The sequence below is a fragment of the Neomonachus schauinslandi genome, chromosome 16 (assembly GCF_002201575.2).
Source record: "Neomonachus schauinslandi chromosome 16, ASM220157v2, whole genome shotgun sequence".
Taxonomy (NCBI): domain Eukaryota; kingdom Metazoa; phylum Chordata; class Mammalia; order Carnivora; family Phocidae; genus Neomonachus; species Neomonachus schauinslandi.
Window position 1 is genome coordinate 40,748,185 of NC_058418.1, and position 18,164 is coordinate 40,766,348.

Sequence of the window (18,164 nt, forward strand, 5' to 3'; positions counted from 1 at the left end):
AAAAATCATTTACTGTCATGTATATATTCTCTTAATTCGTTGATCCAAATATCTTCCCTCGTTTTTGTCTTGTTTATTTGTAAAAATTATGTTATCGTAGCATACATATTTTTAGAACATTATTAAAACTCTTTGGAAATTATATTACTTTATATTTTTTAATGAATGTCTTGATTTTGTAACAGTGTAATGTTTGGCCATTTGTGTATTCTCTTTACTAGAGGAAAATTTAATATTTTCAAACTACTCAATGAAATTAACCTAAACCATTTTTCTTTTAACTTTTTATGGTACAGAGATAGAAATCCTCACAGAAGAAATATGTAGCTTAATTACTGTAAGGCTAACACCCTAATAACACTGTCCAGATTAAAAAAAAGTCAAACTTTGACAGCTACCCCGGCAGCCCCCTCCATGTGGGCATCTAATTATGACCTTCTCCCTCCCCTTAAAAGTACTCATTACCTCAGTTTTTATAGTAATCACTTCCTTGTGTCTTTAGTTTTATTACTCATGCTTCCTTCAGTCTTCAACATTGAAGTTTAGTCTTACCCAGTGTTTAAATTTGATAAGACTTTTAATTGACATGGATTTTTTTCCTATATAAAATTGTACCCTGCTTTAAGCAGACTTTAATTATAAGACTAATATTTAAAGTATGTATACATTGTTCAAAACCCCAATTTCTACAAATTGTATACTCTAACAAAACAAAAATAATCAAGATGAGAACTAATGTATTTGAAAAGAATATTGTTAAATGTTAATAAATGCTTCAAGTTTATAAGCTTAATTATCAACATGAGCGTTTCACACAAGAATAGGAAAAAGCACACATTCATCTTTGATAATCAAAAGAAATGGAATTAAAATATAATTATAGTACATGAACTAAACAGAATAATTTCCAGGCATTAAAAACAGTTCTGCAGATTGGTTGCATAACATTGTAAATGTACTTAATACTTAACACTACTGAACTGTGCACTTAGAAATGGTTAAGATGGTAATTTTTATGTTAAGTGTATTTTAACACATTAAAAAAATTTTTTTAATTGGTGTTACAGAAAATTTATGGGTTTTCCATGCACAAAATTATATGTACACTATTATTTAAATTAACACAAAAGTGTGTGTGTGTGTGTATGGAGATATTGGTGAAGAGCCCAGATACTAGAGCCAGCCTGCAAGATCTGAATCTGGCTTTGCCACTTACTTTGTCACTTTGAACAAGTTATTTCATCTTTCTGTGGCTCAGTTTCCTCATTGATAAATGAGGCTAATAGGGGCGCCTGGGTGGCTCAGATGGTTAGGCGTCTGCCTAATGATCCCAGGGTCCTGGGATCGAGTCCCGCATTGGGCTCCCTGCTAGGCGGGAAGCCTGCTTCTCCCTCTTCCTCTGCCTCTCTCTCTGACTCTCATGAATAAATAAATAAAACATTTAAAAAAAAAATGAGGCTAATAATTGTGCCCATCGCATAAGGTCATTTTAAGGATTAAATAAGCAAATACGGGTGCCTGGGTGGCTCAGATGGTTAAGCGTCTGCCTTCGGCTCAGGTCATGATCCCAGGGTCCTGGGATCGAGTCCCGCATCGGGCTCCCTGCTCCTTGGGAGCCTGCTTCTCCCTCTGCCTCTCTCTCTCTGTGTCTCTCATGAATAAATAAATAAAATCTTTAAAAAAAAAAAATAAAAATAAAAATAAAAAATAAATAAATAAGCAAATACATATGAAAGCACCTCTTGAGTTTGTGGCTGAGTAGATGTCAGCTGCTATTATTAGTGTTAGTGTGTGTGTGTATCCCTCTATGTGACAACATATATATTTTAGAATAAATGAAAACTACGTAGTGGTTAGTGTATAAAATAGAATTATCTTTTAATGATTGAGATTTCCCTTTGTCAGTGAGTGAATTAATCTAATAGGCTGATAGCAACTGCTGGTGCCCCCAAGAATATAGTACTTTTTAGCTAGGAGAAGAGACAGGAGGGATATTATGCAATGCATTTGTAATTCTTTGAAGCTTTTCAATTCTTATGATCAGACTTCCCATGACATTTTCTTTCAGAATGCTTGTATCTGTAGTAATAAGAAGTTTTTAAACTTATAATGTGCATTTATCTTATACTTCTGAACCTTTTTGCTCATGCTGTTTGTACCCTGACTGATAATGTACTTTTCCACCCATTTGTTAAAACCCAGCTTAAACATTCGGTCAGTCCCTTCTCCAGCCTGCTTCACTGTTATTAGCCCTTCCACTTTGTCGTTTCCAGAGCACTTATTTCTGTTATTGTTCTTACAGAACAGTATGTTGAAACAATTAAAAACATGTCTGTCCTTTATTGTAGATTCCCAGTGAGATGGGGCCCCTGATTTTTTAATCCTCACATTACCCACCACAGTGTTTTGTACATTGTGTTTAGTTGTCTAATGGAGATTTTCAGAAAACAGTTCTTATCCTGGCTATCTGAAAACTAAAGTTACAGGGTAGACTAGAGGTTAAAGTAGAATAATACATGTTACTGGTCTCTGGAAAGGTTTTAAATGTTTGTAATTTGTTGGTTTATATTAAGTAATGAACCCCAACTATGTTGTGCTGGATTCTGCATTAGGGACTGGTAAATATATACATGAAAATGCACAGGGGCACCTGGGTGGCTCAGTCAGTTAAACGTCCAACTCTTGATTTCAGCTCAGGTCATAATCTCAGGGTCGTGGGATAGAGCCCTGAGTAAGGCTCCCTGCTGGGTATGGAGCCTGCTTAAGATTCTCTCTTTCCTTCCCCCTCTGCCACCCCCCCCCCCCCCCCGGCTACTTGCTCTCATACTCTGTCTCTCTCTCTCTCTCTAAAAAAAGGAAGGAAGAAAGAAAGAAAAAAGAAAACGTATGGTTTCTGTCCTTGAGCAACTGTCAAACTTGAGGGAAGAGAGATACATAAACATGTAATTGGAGACTACTTTAGCAGCAGCCACACACAATGGAGGTTCAGAAGGGGAGCAGTGAACAGTGTAGAGAAATGAGCGCTTATGTCTGCCTCTGCCTGGGGAATTCACAGGAAAATACCCTTGCAGGGATTTGAAAGAAGATGGGAGTGTTCCCCAAGCTAGGCAAGGCATTCTGGGCAGAAAGAACAGTGTGTGCAAAGGCATGAAGCAGTAAGAGATCTTGTCATTTGTCATGTCTGAGAATGTGGTTGGTCACTCTTTCTGGGAACAAGCCAACATGGCTTTAAATGAATATAAGAATTGCTTTATAAAAAGTGCTCTTTGGCTACATTACATTTGAAGAATAACTTTGTTAATTAATGGAACGATTACTTAAGAAGTGTTTGTATATGTTTTGCTTTAAATAAAATGGATTAGTTGACACTAAGTTGTCTTAAATGCTAACTTGGTTCTTATAAATAATGCTACTTGAAAAACATTCTGGTGTGTGAATTTATATATGTGTGTGTGTGTTTATATTTGTGTATGAACAAAAGCATAGTCTGTTGATAGAGGTGTTAAATAATTTGTTGCTCAGGTAGATTGTTTTCCAGTTGGTTTTATGTCAGTGATTTGAGAGCATGGACTTTGTAGTCAGGCCTAGTGGAGATTCCTGCTTTATCACCTGCCAATCTCTCTTAAGCTTATTTTCTCATAGAAATTGTGAGAATTAAATAGGAAAATGCTTGTAAAAGCCCTTAGTATGGTGGTTGGCTGGTGTATGCCTACAGGAAATAATAGCTCTAAAGTACTTCTTTAGCACTAAAAGCTCTACCACAGTGCTGGTTCCAGGTAATTGAATTGTCCTTTTAGTTCTCTGAAGTGTTATCAGGGCACTTTCCCTGCATTATGACCTGGAGCATAGAAAAAATGGTTAGATTGTCATCAATGATTTAAGATTCCATAGTCCCTGAGGCAGTAATCTAAAACATCAGTTCTTATAGAGAACTGTCATCTATAAAATTGGGCTGGAATCTGACTCCAGAGCTTGCACTGGCAGTCCCTTAGGGAAGTTTTGGGTATGCATGTCTTTTGGTACTTTGTGCATGTATATTTTGCTTTCCTTTAAAAAAAATCCATAATGGGGAGCCTGGGTGGTGCAATTGGTTAAGTGACCAACTTTTGGTTTTGACTCAGGTCGTGACCCCGGGTTTTTGGGGTTGGGCCCCCCTTAAACCCCCCCCCCCCGTTTTTTTGGGGCCCCCCCCCCCCCCCCCCCCCCCCCCCCCACTGCACTTTCTCTCTCTCAAAATAAATAAATAAACCTTTGAAAATAAATAAATAAATCCACAAGAAATTCCTAATCTTATTTTCTTACAGTTTACCTTCTTTTTCTAAAAGGGGAGAACATTAGGAAAAATTATTGTTGTTCCCCCCCCCCCATAATTCAGACATCTATATGGGACATTATGCCATATACTTTAACATTCTTATAGTTGAGGAACCTGAGACTCCGAGAAAAATTGACTTGCTCTCTTTCAAGTAGTTGGTTAATGGAAATAAGAGTGAAGACTTAAACCAGTTTCCTAACCAAAAGGCCTCTACAAATACAGCCTAGCACTGGGAAATGAATTTCCACATCACCCATAAAGATGATTAAGTTGAAAAATAAAACCTGCCAGGAGAGGTTAGAAACCATTTTGCCTGGAAAAGAAAAAGCTGAGGCAAAAAAGAATAATAATGATTCCAGTGGGTGGTCCTGATGCCTGACTGGAGGTGAGGACCGAGGAGCAGTGGTAACTCGTGGGTGGCAGTAACCCAGTAAATGGTCCTTGGAAGCTTGAGATGCTGGCAACTCAGCGGCTTAGGGATGTTCCACCCCTGTTTGGATAACCTCTGAGGCCTCTGGCCCCATGGTGCTAACCTTGTAGTGGTGGTGCTTGAGCATTTAATACATGTGTAAGGTTAAGGTTACTAAAGGTTTTGATTTGTGCCAGTGTCTTTGAACCTGAAATCAGTTCTAAAACTCCCTGAGCATGTGTCTATTTTACCATCTGTAAAATTTAGAAAGTTTTCAATCCATCATTCATGGTAGGGATTTAGCATTTTCTTTCTCTGATTTTCTGGAAAAAGGTATTTTAGTAGTATGATATTTTTCTTTTTTTTTTTTTTAATCTTTTAATTTTAGGCAGAAAGACAGTATGGAGACTCAAACAGGATGTTGGCAAGTACAACCTTTCATTTCCACGTCTACCTTAGTGACTAGGTAGTGTTGAATTCTTTCTAACAAAGAAAAACAAATACCATTTTTTTTATAGAGAGCTTCATTTTCAATCCTGCAATAGGCTTATGGCCACATATTGCTTCAATTTTTTTTAATCTTTTTTTAAAATTTTTTATTGTTATGTTAATCCCCATACATTACATCATTAGTTTTAGATGTAGTGTTCCATGATTCATTGTTTGTGCATAACACCCAGTGCTCCATGCAGAACGTGCCCTCTTTAATACCCATTACCAGGCTAACCCATCCTCCCACCCCCCTCCCCTCTAGAACCCTCAGTTTGTTTTTCAGGTCCATCGTCTCTCATGGTTCGTCTCCCCCTCCTATTTCCCCCCCTTCATTCTTCCCCTCCTGCTATCATCTTTTTTTTTTTTTCTTAACATATACTGCATTATTTGTTTCAGAGGTACAGATCTGTGATTCAATAGCCTTGGACAATTCACAGTGCTCACCATAGCACATACCCTCCCCAATGTCTATCACCCAGCCACCCCATCCCTCCCACCCACCCCAACTCCAGCAACCCTCAGTACATTGCTTCAATTAAATACTTAAGTCCATGTCATGAGACCACTTCCAAGGTTTTTGAGATTATCGAGCTGCTACCTTTCAGAGGCGATAGCAGCTTATTATTAATTTGGCAAGTGAAAAACTAGAGTAAAATGAAGATACATTGTTTATTTTAGTAACCTTGTTGAAATACTGTTAAATCTTTGGTATACAACAAAATGGTCTGCAAAAGCTACATAACACTGTGTAATATCTTTACCCTCTGGGTAGTTTTTAAAAAGGAATACATGCACATATTTGTCTCTCTTTAGTAGGAAATGTAGGAAACTAACTGAAAAATGTGGAGGGGAATCAGGTATCTGGGGGCCACATGGGAGGGTGATTACTTTTCACTGTTTATCTTTTAGACCTTTTGAATTTTGTATCCTGTATATCTATTACCTCTTTAGAAAAGAAATAAAATTTGTTTTTAGTGTTAACACAAAATGATGGAACTAGAAGATTCTAGAACTTACTATCTGTATCTCTGGCATATGGGTTTTTTTTCTAAAAATGTGAAATCGTTCCTTCATTTGAAATTTTATAGAGAACCCCAGTGTATATGGTAGAGAAAAGGGGTACTGCTCTGGGTGAAGCAGGAGTGGGAATTACTCTGATTTCCTTCTGTAGTCCCTGGGGTGTTTTCATGGAACCCAGTAGCTGACAGAATGTAACTTAAGAACCTTGGATGTAGTAAAATGACCATGAGGTTTGTAATAGATTGCTCTGGTTTTAAATCCTGGCTCTCCTATTTGTTGTCTTGTGACATTAGGAAAGTTACTTATCCTTGTGAGCCTCATCTGTGAAATCAGGGCTAAGGTCCTACCTCCCAGGTTGCTGCCAGCACAGTATCTGACTCTTAAATGGGCTCACTTCCTCTTTCTATTCACTTTGGCTCACAATGTATCTGGAGTGGCAGTAAAAGCAGGCATATCCTAACTTCAGAATGTGAAAGTCCAGAGATATTTTGCCAAGATATTTTATATTCTGGTATTGGTTGTTTTGTTTGTTTTTGGTTTGATTTTTAACAACAGTAAAGGGTTTTGAATTTTTCTGGGTTCTGTTAGAAGTGGAGGTAGTGGTTACCCAGGGGGTGAGTAGTGACGAGGGAGAGGGGAGAACACAAGGGGAACTTCCCAAGTTTGGGTAGTATTATATTGCTTGATCTGGGTGCTAGTTACATGGGTGTGTTCATTTAATGGGAAATTCATCAAGTTACATATTTATGATCTGTGCACTATTCTGTATTTTAATAAAAAATTAGACATTAAAAAAGAAAAAATAATCAAATTTCTTCTGTGAAGTGCCTGCCCATTGCTATCTGTTGCCACATAGTAGTAGCCAAGTGTCTTTTTACCTGGGATTCCTTCCCTGATTTGAAAATGTTTGATGCATTACTGATGGCAGTTCTCTTCAGGTCACACATCTGTATAACTATAATTCTAATGCCTTACTTTGGGATTTTGTGAAAAATTGAGGTTAATAAAGGACAGAATGAGTGCTGTGGTCATAAATACATTGGAATGATGCCTGTGTTATTGATAGCAGCTCATGTACACTCCCTATGTCTAGAGACTGTCTTCAGCTTGATTGGCCTCTTCACTTTCTAAAACTATAACGTTGTACTGTTGGCTCTTAATTCAGCTGTATGGACAGGGTGCTGAAAGAGATTTTCTCTGTCATTATGCAGAAAATGCTTTCATCTGGTTAGTTTCTTATCTTTAATGTCAGAGAATGGGTAAGTAATTACTGCTTATTTTACTATAGGCAGTTTTAATACAATTCAGCAAATCATAGGAGAGTTTTAGGTGGAAACTTTTTGGAAATAAAACAGGCAAAAGGCTTTATGTGGTTTTTGTATTTGTGTTTTGTATGTTTTTGGAGCCTTCGATTCTGTGTGGTCCGAGAAAAAAACAATCGCAGCCACTATTTTAAATTCCCGCAGACTTCAGTTTTCAAATCACTTTAACTGTACCAACACTCATTTTTGTGTAAGGACAAATTAACATAAAAATCTGTCTATACTGGGCCTTCCTAACATGTCTTTTGGGTAAAGGCAATAGATGAGAGTGAAGCGGGAATATGAACTCAGACTAAGAATGAGAACCGGAAGAGGATTGGTGAGGGAGGAAGAGGATACTAGATCTGCCTTCTCCCATACCAAGAAGGAGTGTCTTTTTGGGGCTCCTGGGTGGCTCAGTCGGTTAAGCATCTGCCTTCAGCTCAGGTCATGATCCCAGGCTTCTGGGATCAAGCCTCATGTCAGGCTCCCTGCTCAGCAGGAAAGTCTGCTGCTCCCTCTTCCTGTCCCTCTGCTCCTGTGCTCTCTCGCTCACTCTCTCTCAAATAAGTAAAATCTTTTTTTAAAAAAAGTCTTTGCTCTCTATCATAGGAGATGCAAGCTTCATTAAAATTTATTTTGTCCTAACCTTGTTTTAGTTTGTAAAAATTACATCTTATTGACAGGATGCAGGGTTGTTGTTGTTTTTTTTTTTTAACATTTCAAATGTTCATAACATATATTGGGACGTGATGAGCAGCTTTGTTGTAATAACGACAATGTGAGTACTTACTCTATATGCCAGGCAGTATATACTACAGTATTCGTTTCACATTTGGTTCTTAAAACACTGAGGCTGAACGAGAATAAGAAACTTGTCTAAGATCACATAGCTAAAGTGGTAGAGCCATCCCAGTCTACATCTGGAAATGTAGATTATTTCCACTATCTCTTTTATTTTGAAATAACACTTTATATGTAAAGTTTTCCTGAAGTTGTATACTTTATAAGAACTGTATTTTTTTACATGCCTGTTAGACCAGCTCTTGCAGTCTCCTTACCTGACAGGTGTTTATGATTGTCTGCTGACCTGGTTTTTACCTTTTTGCATTTGGAGAAAGTACACTCCCTTCTGTCATATTAGGACTTAAAATTTCTGCTTTGTGACTCCTCCCTCCAGCTTTAGCGGTTGGGACCAGCTAATGATGAAACCTTGGGGAATCACTTAACCTTCTTGGCTTCAGGCTCACAGTTTGTAAGATTAGTGAGCTAAATCTCTGATGGACTTTGCCACTCTAAAATTCTGTAATTCTGTGCTCTGACGTTTAGTCAAGTGTCAGACATAAAGTGTAAGCATAGTGTGTGAACATAGTATATTATACTCAGTAAGTTGGAGCTATTTTTAAGTATTAGAACATTTTCTCATGAAGAGTTTTCAGCAGTTTGATAATCTTGATACCAAAAGAATGGAAATCAACCAAAAGAAGTTTTATTCATTTTCATTTGGGCATCCCTGCTCTTGGCTACTTCTGCACAGCCCTGGCCAGTAGGGAAAACTCAGTGCCAGGTGACTGTTCTTTGTCACTCTATTTTGGGCTCATCTCATGACTGCCTCCTCAAAACTGGATTTGCCATGTTTCTGGACAGTGGTATATTGAAAGAAAGAAAACAGGAGCAACTGGTAGTAAGAGGTCTGTAGTAAAATGTCTACATTAGGGGCACCTGAGTGGCTCAGTCTGTTGGGCATTTGCCCTCGGCTCAGGTCACGATCCCAGGGTCCTACGATCGAGCTCCACATCTGGGCTCCCTGCTCAGCTGGGAGCCTGCTTCTCCCTCTCCCTCTGCCACACCCCCTGCTTGTGCTGTCTCGCTCTCTCTCTCAAATAAATAAAATCTTTTTAAAAATGTCTAGATTAATTCTTTAAAAATATATTTATTTATTTTTTATTTTTTTAAAGATTTTATTCATTTACTTGACAGAGAGAGAGGGAACACAAGCAGGGGGAGTGTGAGAGGGAGAAGCAGGCTTCCCGCAGCACAAGGAGCCCGATGCGGGGCTTGATCCCAGGACCCTGGGATCATGACCTGAGCCGAAGGCAGACGCTTAACGACTGAGCCACCCAGGTGCCCCCCCAAAAATATATATATTTTAAAGATTGTATTTATTTGTCAGAGAGCACAAGCAGGGGGAGTGGCAGGCAGGGCAGGCAGAGCAGGCAGAGGGAGAGAAGCAGGCTCCCCACTGAGCAAGGAGCCCGATGCGGGACTCGATCCCAGGACCTGAGATCATGACCTGAGCCGAAGGCAGATGCTTACCGACGAAGCCACCCAGGCGTCCCAAATTCTTTATAAATATTAAAAACAGATTTATATTCTGAACAGGCTTGTGGGTGTCTGCTTTATATTAAACCCCTATTCTGAAATAGCTGTTAATAAGTTAGAATCAAGGGCCCATGTGGATTGACTGAGGAAAAGAAACTAGAAATCATGGACTTTATGCTTTTATAATAATCAGGTTCAGAGAGTTTCTTAGCCACCATCTAGTCTCGCCAATTACTCATAGAATTCCTTCTAAAACATCTTGCTTTCGTTAGAAAGCTCATCCAGTTGTTGAAGACCAGTCCTGTGGAAGCTATTTCACTGAACCTAAGTCTGTTTCTGTTTGTTTCCTTCATGTGACAGTCTGTACATCTTCCCTCGGAACAATACATTTCCTCCCAGTCTCCCAGCTCTTATTCCTCCCTCTTCTGCTCTCACCCTCTGTTGAAGTCCTTCCCCAGCTCTCTCGTTTGTCCTATTTTTGCTTTTCCTTCACAGTGTCTTCATTACATCTTCCTAATTACTTCTTCACAGTGTAAATAAACTGCAAACACAAGTAAATAACAAGACAACTTTACTCTTCTCTATGCCTTTACCAAAATACATTTTAAACAAATAAACCCATAGCAACTTCGGCACAGCCATGAACAGAAGGGAGAACTCCAGCTGCTGATTACTGCTTATGAAGGCCATCACTCACTTGAAGTTATCCCATTATTATTAAAGTAATTTGAAAACTACTCCTATTCCAAGACAAAAGCTGAAATATCCTTTTGACAAAATATTATTGGTAGGTTAATAGTGTTTTGTTAATATATAATTAGGATTGATTTTTCTCTGTTTCTTCATTGCTCAGCCCCTTTCTAACCTTCATTGACTGAACCCAGATGCTTATATCGCCATCTGTGATTTTGCAGAATTGATCTGTCCTTATACTACATTTAGCATTGATTTTGTATGGAACTTAAAGTGGTTTTTTTGTTTTTGGGTGGTTGTTTGTTTTTTGTTTTGGGGGTGTTTTTTTTTTTTTTTTATGAATATGCATTCCATAGCTTTTTCAGTCCATACCATGCAGCATAACTTTAACATGACTAGTAATTGAAAGAAATATGCTAAAATTTAGTTAGCAGTATGCTAATAAAAATAATTAAAATCTGCTAGAGGAATGTATCAAAATTTATAAGAGTACAGAAGTTAGTGTTGGGTTTTACTTGATTTGTTTCAAAGTGAACAAGGCAGTGTCCTTTTTATCTAAACAACAATAATGCTCTTGAGAAATGACAACATTGCTGGAGCTTCTGACCAAACTTGATCATGTAGTACAAGTATGACTTGTTGAGATGTTTCTTTGAAGGTCAAGAATGCTTTTTGTTTTGTTTTGTTTTGTTTTGTTTTAAGATTGTAGAGACAGCGAGAGAAGGAATACAAGCAGGGGGAGTGGGAGAGGGAGAAGCAGGCTTCCCGCTGAGCAGGGAGCCCGATACAGGGCTCCATCCCAGGACTCTGGGATCGGGTCCCACATCGGGCTCCCTGCTAAGCGGGGAGCCTGCTTCTCTCCCTCTGCCTCTGCCTCTCTCTCTCTCTCTGACTTTCATGAATAAATAAATTTTTAAAAATTAAAAAAAAAAAAAAGATTTGTTTCCGAAAACTGACATAGACAATGAGGAATCACTTGGTGATTATAATACATGATTCCATTTAGCTTAAGATTGCACAGGTGATTTCATGGTGGTCTCAATTACTGGCAGATATATATATCTATTATCAGAGGTGTGACTACAGACGAGATCCTGATGAAGAATGGTGGTGGCGTGGACTTAGGGTTAGGGGTGGAGGCAGTCAGAAGCGCTCAGATTCAGGACATTGTTAATGTAGAGCTGTCAGAGCCCACCACTGAGTGTGAGAGAAAGAGATGTTAGGGTGACTTCAAGCTTTTTTGCCTGAACTACTGGTAAAATGGACTCGCCATTGTCTAACATAGGAAAACCATTGCTAAAAGAACCAGGATCTGTAAACAATCAGATGCTTGTGCTTGATTCCCATTTATAGTCACTAAAGAAAGCTTATGGAAGAAACACTCATTGGAATTTGTGAAAGAGACTGAGAATTAATGTTGTATGTGGACCAAAGGGGCACTTGTTTAAAGAAAAACTTTATAGTAGCAGAGAGTGTCACACAGAACCTGTTAGTTGTTAGATGTTCTCTATTAAGAAATTTGCCATCGGTAGTTTAACTGGAAATGTTAGTCATTCTAAAGTGAACTTGAAAACCTCAGTGTCTATAATTGTCAAACCTCTTAGTCAATTTTGTCATAAAAATACTTCTGGTTATGTAAGTGGATCAAGGACTGCAATTTTTCCCCCCAGTTTTGCTTTTTTTTTTTTTTTTTTAAGGTTTTATCTAAATTTATTTATTAAGAATTGCTCTTGGTTTTTTGGGAAGGTTTTGTTTGTTTTCTAAGAATTGCACTTGTTAAGTAACAAAAATTTGTGTTGTACTCCAGGTCTTTCTTCCCTCCATATTTATGCAATTATGCAATAAAGGTATCTGTAAAGTATAGTCATGTCCATTATTTCTACTTTGGAGAAATAGAACCTAGCCTTTAACTTTTATGTATATAACCAAAAGCAGTTAAAATTCTGTTTGTTCTTGCTCTTAGATGGTGGCCTCCCTGAAGTGGTTGTTCTTTTTTTTTTTTTTTTTTTTTTTAAAATTTTTTTTTTTTTATTTGAGAGAGAGAGAATGAGAGACAGAGAGCATGAGAGGGAGGAGGGTCAGAGGGAGAAGCAGACTCCCTGCCGAGCAGGGAGCCCGATGCGGGACTCGATCCCGGGACCCCAGGATCATGACCTGAGCCGAAGGCAGTCGCTTAACCAACTGAGCCACCCAGGCGCCCTGAAGTGGTTGTTCTTAGTGGAAGCTCTAAGAGCATCCATTTTTGCTTTTGAGACAATACTTTATCCATAGTAATGATTTTATTACATGAGGTAGAGGTTTTTATTTAAAACTTCTGTGGCACAGATGGCATACTGTAAGATGAAATTCATTACTACATTTTTCAATCATACCATTAGTACGCTGTGTACTTTTGTGTGACTGTAAAATAAGCACCTATGTTATAGGTTGCTGACAGGGTTTTAAGATTTTATTTATTTATTAGAGAGAGAGCACACAAGCAGAGGGAGGGGCAGGCAGAGGGAGAGAAGCAGGCTCCCCGCTGAGCAAGGAGCCCGATGCGGGACTCGATCCCAGGACCCTGGGATCATGACCTGAGTTGAAGGCAGATACTTAACCTACTGAGCCACCCAGGCGTCCCGCTGACAGGGTTTTAATTAGTTCATTCATGGAAAGTGCTTAGAACAGTGCCCAGCATATAGTTGGTGCTCAATAAATATCAGGTACTATTAAAAGGGAAATTTTGATTCTAAGGTGAACGGATGATGTGTTTAACCCTGTAGTCCAAGAACTATAAATGTAGATTTGTTGTTCTTTTATGCATAGTACATATTTTGATAATGCTCTTTTGAATATAATGAGATTTTTTTCTTGGTTTTTATGGAAACTTCAGCAAAATATGTAATACCTAATTTAAATTGTTCTTTTTCCTCTTACATATGGAGATAGTGGCTGAAAATTTTTTAGTTGTAAACTGGTTTTTTTTAATGCTACTTTATACTTTATTTATCTAGCACTTTGATTTTCAAAACATGTTTTGACCCCCAATTATGATTTTGTCGTTGCAGGCAAGAAGACAACAAGACCCTAGTCCTGGTTCCAATTTAGGTGGTGGCGATGACCTCAAACTTCGTTAATTAGCAGCACAGCAGATGTGCCCACCCATCTTTACAAATACATTGTTTCTAGTTGGCAGAAATAATCATTAAAAGACCAGAAACTGTGATAACTGGAGGTACTGCGTTCTATTTCTCAACCTTAGGCAGTAACAAGACATCACAAGCTGCCATGGTTTTGCACTATGATTATATAATACCTGCATTTCTAATTTTGTATGCATGTAGCCAGTAATTTGAATTTTTTTCTATGCAAGCTTACCTTGTTGGCATTATTTTAGTGAGTTGAAACTATCCATTTGTAAAGCTCTTTTTTTCCTCCATTTTAATTTAAAAGATTATGTCATTTAAGAACAAGTCAGGAAGTTTAAATTTCTATCAGAGGGTTTTCCCCCTAATCAGTTGTTCTAATTATTTTTGGAATTTTACATGTGTTGGTTACACAGCTTCATTTTAGAAAGACACTCGTGGTTATTTGTTTTGTTTCTGTGTTTTTATAGTTCATGGCATTTTAAAACTGCTGATGTGTTTGCATTATTTTAAACAAGCTAAAAACCTAGTAGCATAGAGCTGTCTGCCACAGCCTTTTAACACAAAGTTTACAGTTGTTAAAGTTGCAGTATCCTTTTAAATGTTGATAATCAGCTCCTTTTTCTTTTTTCCTTAAACATAAAATGTTTTCATTGGTATTAACTCTAATCTGCCCCAGATCTCTTCTACATTCTGTTTTGTAATCATGAGTTTGTGTGGAGATATTCTCCACAGATGGTAATAATACTCTACTGAAATGCCTAAAGAAGTCGCAGGCTGGCTTCTGTTTTATTCAGGGATTTTTTTTTTTTAAGTCAATCAGAAAAGGGATACTGCAGCTTTCTTCATGTATGTAACAGCATATTAAACTGGAGACAGTGATGAATCAGCTACCAAGGTAATATTGTATTAATATCATGTTTAAGATAGCTGCTTTTATGTGTATTTTATAATGCATGCTTTTGTAAAAAACAGTGCTGGGTGATGAAAAATTAGTCTTAGAGAGAAAATGTTCATCTGTGCAGAGGATACATTTTCTTCATTAATTACTCTGGAAAAAAAACTCACAGGTTATATATATGGTATTTTCCAAAAGGACTATTAATAGAACCTTTTGAGATGAATTAGTATGAGAATATTTTTTAAATAGGCTCACTGTCAAATTGGATGCAACTTTTTTTTTTTTTTAATACAAGACTGGAAAAAAGTGCTAAGTCATTTGGCACCTCCTTACAAATATTTTTCATGTCACATTCATTAAATGTTACTACATTTCTGAATTTTTGCAAAAATATATTTTATCATAATAGAATGGCATTATTTTAAAGAGTTTGAAAAACTGACATGGTCAATTCAGAAAAGAAACTGAAGTCTGAATAAGGTCATTGCATTTAAAACACACACACACACACATATATATATATACTTGACTGATGAGGGAGGTGTGACTTTCATTGTATATAGGTCTTATAATTCACAAACATATCCTGTATCTCAGAATAAAAATATTTGTTATATATTTGAAGTCATGCATGGTAAGGAGTGTGTTTAAATTGTTATAAACAATAATGCATCATAAAAGACCATGCTGATCTTGTGTAACTAAGTACTATGAATGAATTTGGTTGGTATTTAGTGTTGTGCAGCTCACGTGTTTACACACTCAGTGCCCTAACTTCCCCTGAGGGAATTGCCTTTTAAGTGGCCCTTAAAGTGGTGTTTTAAGGTTCCTTTATCACAGAGCTCCTTGGTTTTTGACTTCTGCACTTAATTTTTTTAATAACATGATGATGATGGTACATTTTTCTCTATTGCTTCTAGCTAAGGGCTTTCATTCCACCAGTAACTAAGATCAAATGTTATTAAATGTTCATATTGCCATCCTTCTGTAAATACTCGATTTTTCCTGTCATTCAGCTCAGTGCTGCTTCCGTCTGTCTTAATGCTGGCATTAAGATCATGAGCCCTTTTTCTCCAGTAGTGCAGGCTTTGAAAACTTTTATTAAGTTATTGATGCAATTTGATATTTTTCCATAATCTATATTTAAACAAAATTACATCATTGCATCATCTTTTCTAAATTCATCTCCATTAAAACTTGCCTTAAGCTACCAGATTGCTTTTGCCACCATTAGCCATACTGTATGTTTGTATGTTTCATTTACTTTCACAATAAACTTCTCTGTAGTGAAAAAAAGGTCTTGGTTCTTCATTGACATAACCCAACAATTTCTGTTCTGGTGCTCATTTTGATACGAAAATTGACTTTTTTGTTTCCAAAATGTTCTTTCATTTTTTTTTTTTAACCTTAAAAAAAAAACAACAGTGGCATCTAGTGGTCATTTCTGCTGATTCCAAAGAAAACCTTTAATGTAAATATCACAATATCAAATCCAAAGAAAACCTTTAATGTAAATATCACAATATCAAACGTACTTAGGACTTGGATTCCTGGGTGGCACAGTAGGTTGAGTGTCTGACTCTTGGTTTCAGCTCAGGTAGTGATCTCAGGGTTGTGATCAAGCCCTGCGCCAGACCCTGTGCTCAGCACGGAGTGAGCTTGGGATTCTCTCTCCCTCTCCTTCTGGCCCTCCTGCTCATGCTTTCTCTCTCTCTCAAATAAGTAAATAAATCTTAAAAAAAAAAAAGAAAGAAAGAAAACATATTTAGGATTTTCCTTGGCATTTTTCCTATACCAGCTTTTTACTTTAGAAACATGCCTTAAGCTTGATTCATAATGAAAAAATTTACTTAATCACCACCATATTTACTGCAAATAACAAATACAAATGGTGAATTGGCACCATTAAGCAAAATTCCAGAGAATAAGATTCATACTCTGAGGGTTAATTTCACAAGTTGTTTCAGCAATAGCATCATGGTTTTAGTAAGTATATCATTTCTAGAAACAGGTATTTGGATATGCTAGTTTGGGGCTGCTTGGGAAAACAAATACCTTAATTGATTTATGCTTTATTTGGCAATGGGGAGCTTTTTCAAGCTATAAGCCCTTGTATGAATTATCCATTACTGGATAACACATTGCTCCAAAGCCTAGCAGCCTAAAAAGTAAACATCATCTCACAGTTTCTGTGGGTCAGAAATCTGGAAGAAGCTAAGTTCAGTGGTCTGGTCCAAGGTCTCTCCTGAGGTTAGAGTCAGGTTGTCAGCCCAGGCTACAGTCATCTCAAAGCTTGACTGTGGCTGAAAGATCCCCTTCTAAGCCCACTCGATTGGTCACTGACTGGCCAGTTTTTCAGAGACCATTGGGTGAAAGCCCTTGATTTCTTGCTAGGTTTTGGAATGGAGACCCTGAGCTTCTTGCCATGTGGGTGTCTCCATAGGGCAGCTCACAGCTTGGCAGCTGGCTCTCCCTAGAGCTAGTGATTCAAGATGGAAGCCACAGTCTTTTTAAAAACCTAACCTTGGGGGCGCCTGGGTGGCTCAGTCGGATAAGTGTCTGACTTAGGTTCAGGTCATGATCTCAGGGTGCTGGGATGGAGCACTGCCCCCCCCCCCCCGCCCTTGGGCTCCATGCTTAGCAGGGATTGTTCCTTTTCCTCTCCCCCTGCCCGTGCTGTCTCTGAAATAAATAAAATCTTTTTTTTTTCCTTTTAAGATTTTTAAAAATTTATTTATCTGACAGAGACACAGCAAGAGAGGGAACACAAGCAAGGGGAGTGGGAGAGGGAAAAGCAGGCTTCCCACCGAGCAGGGAGCCCGATGCGGGGCTCAATCCCAGGACCCTGGGATCATGACCTGAGCCAAAAGCAGACGCTTAACGACTGAGCCACCCAAGCGCCCCTGAAATAAATAAAATCTTAAAAAAAAACCCTAATCTCGGGGTGCCATATTCTATGTTAGAAGTGAGTCACAGGGGGTGCCTGGGTGGTTCAGTCGTTAAGTGCCTGCCTTCGGCTCAGGTCATGATCCCAGCGTCCTGGGATCGAGCCCCGCATCGGGCTCCCTGCTCGGCGGGAAGCCTGCTTCTCCCTCTTTCACGCCCCCTGCTTGTGATCCTCTCTCGCTGTGTCTCTCTCTGTCAAATAAATAAATAAAATCTTTAAAAAAAAAAAAAAAAAGTCACAGGGTCAGGCCCACACCCAAATGGAGTAGTATTAAGCTTCATCTCTTCAAGGGTGGTGTGTCAAAGGGGTTGTGGACATATTTTTAAAACCACCGTAGCACACTGCCACATCTGTGTGTGTGTATTTACAAGACAACATTGGTGTTTTGATCTCCCAATATTTGTCTTTTGCAGGCATATTTCAAGGCATGATTACCCCTAGATAGCATCAATTTTTTTCTTACAGCACCACCACATGTACATACATGGCATTTTTTAAAAGGACTTTATTTATTTGAGAGAGAGCGTGAGCTAGTGTGAGCGGTGGAGGGGGAGTGGGCAGAGAGAGAGGGAGAAGCAGACTCCCCACTGAGCAGGGAGCCTGACACGGGGCTCCATCCCAGGACCCTGGCATCATGAC

At 38.3% G+C, this 18,164-nt stretch overlaps 1 protein-coding gene across 4 annotated transcripts in view; it reads left to right on the forward strand.

Moving 5' to 3' along the window:
• CBFB (core-binding factor subunit beta) overlaps positions 1-15,869 on the forward strand; it is a 57,398-nt gene extending 41,529 nt beyond the window's left edge. For all 4 annotated transcript variants that reach the window (XM_021705766.2, XM_021705765.2, XM_044922156.1 and 1 more), the window contains one exon: positions 13,600-15,869. In XM_021705766.2, the coding sequence (XP_021561441.1) occupies positions 13,600-13,622 (23 nt within the window). In that variant the 3' untranslated portion in view covers positions 13,623-15,869. The remainder of the gene's footprint in view (positions 1-13,599) is intronic.
• Positions 15,870-18,164: the final 2,295 nt, after the last annotated feature.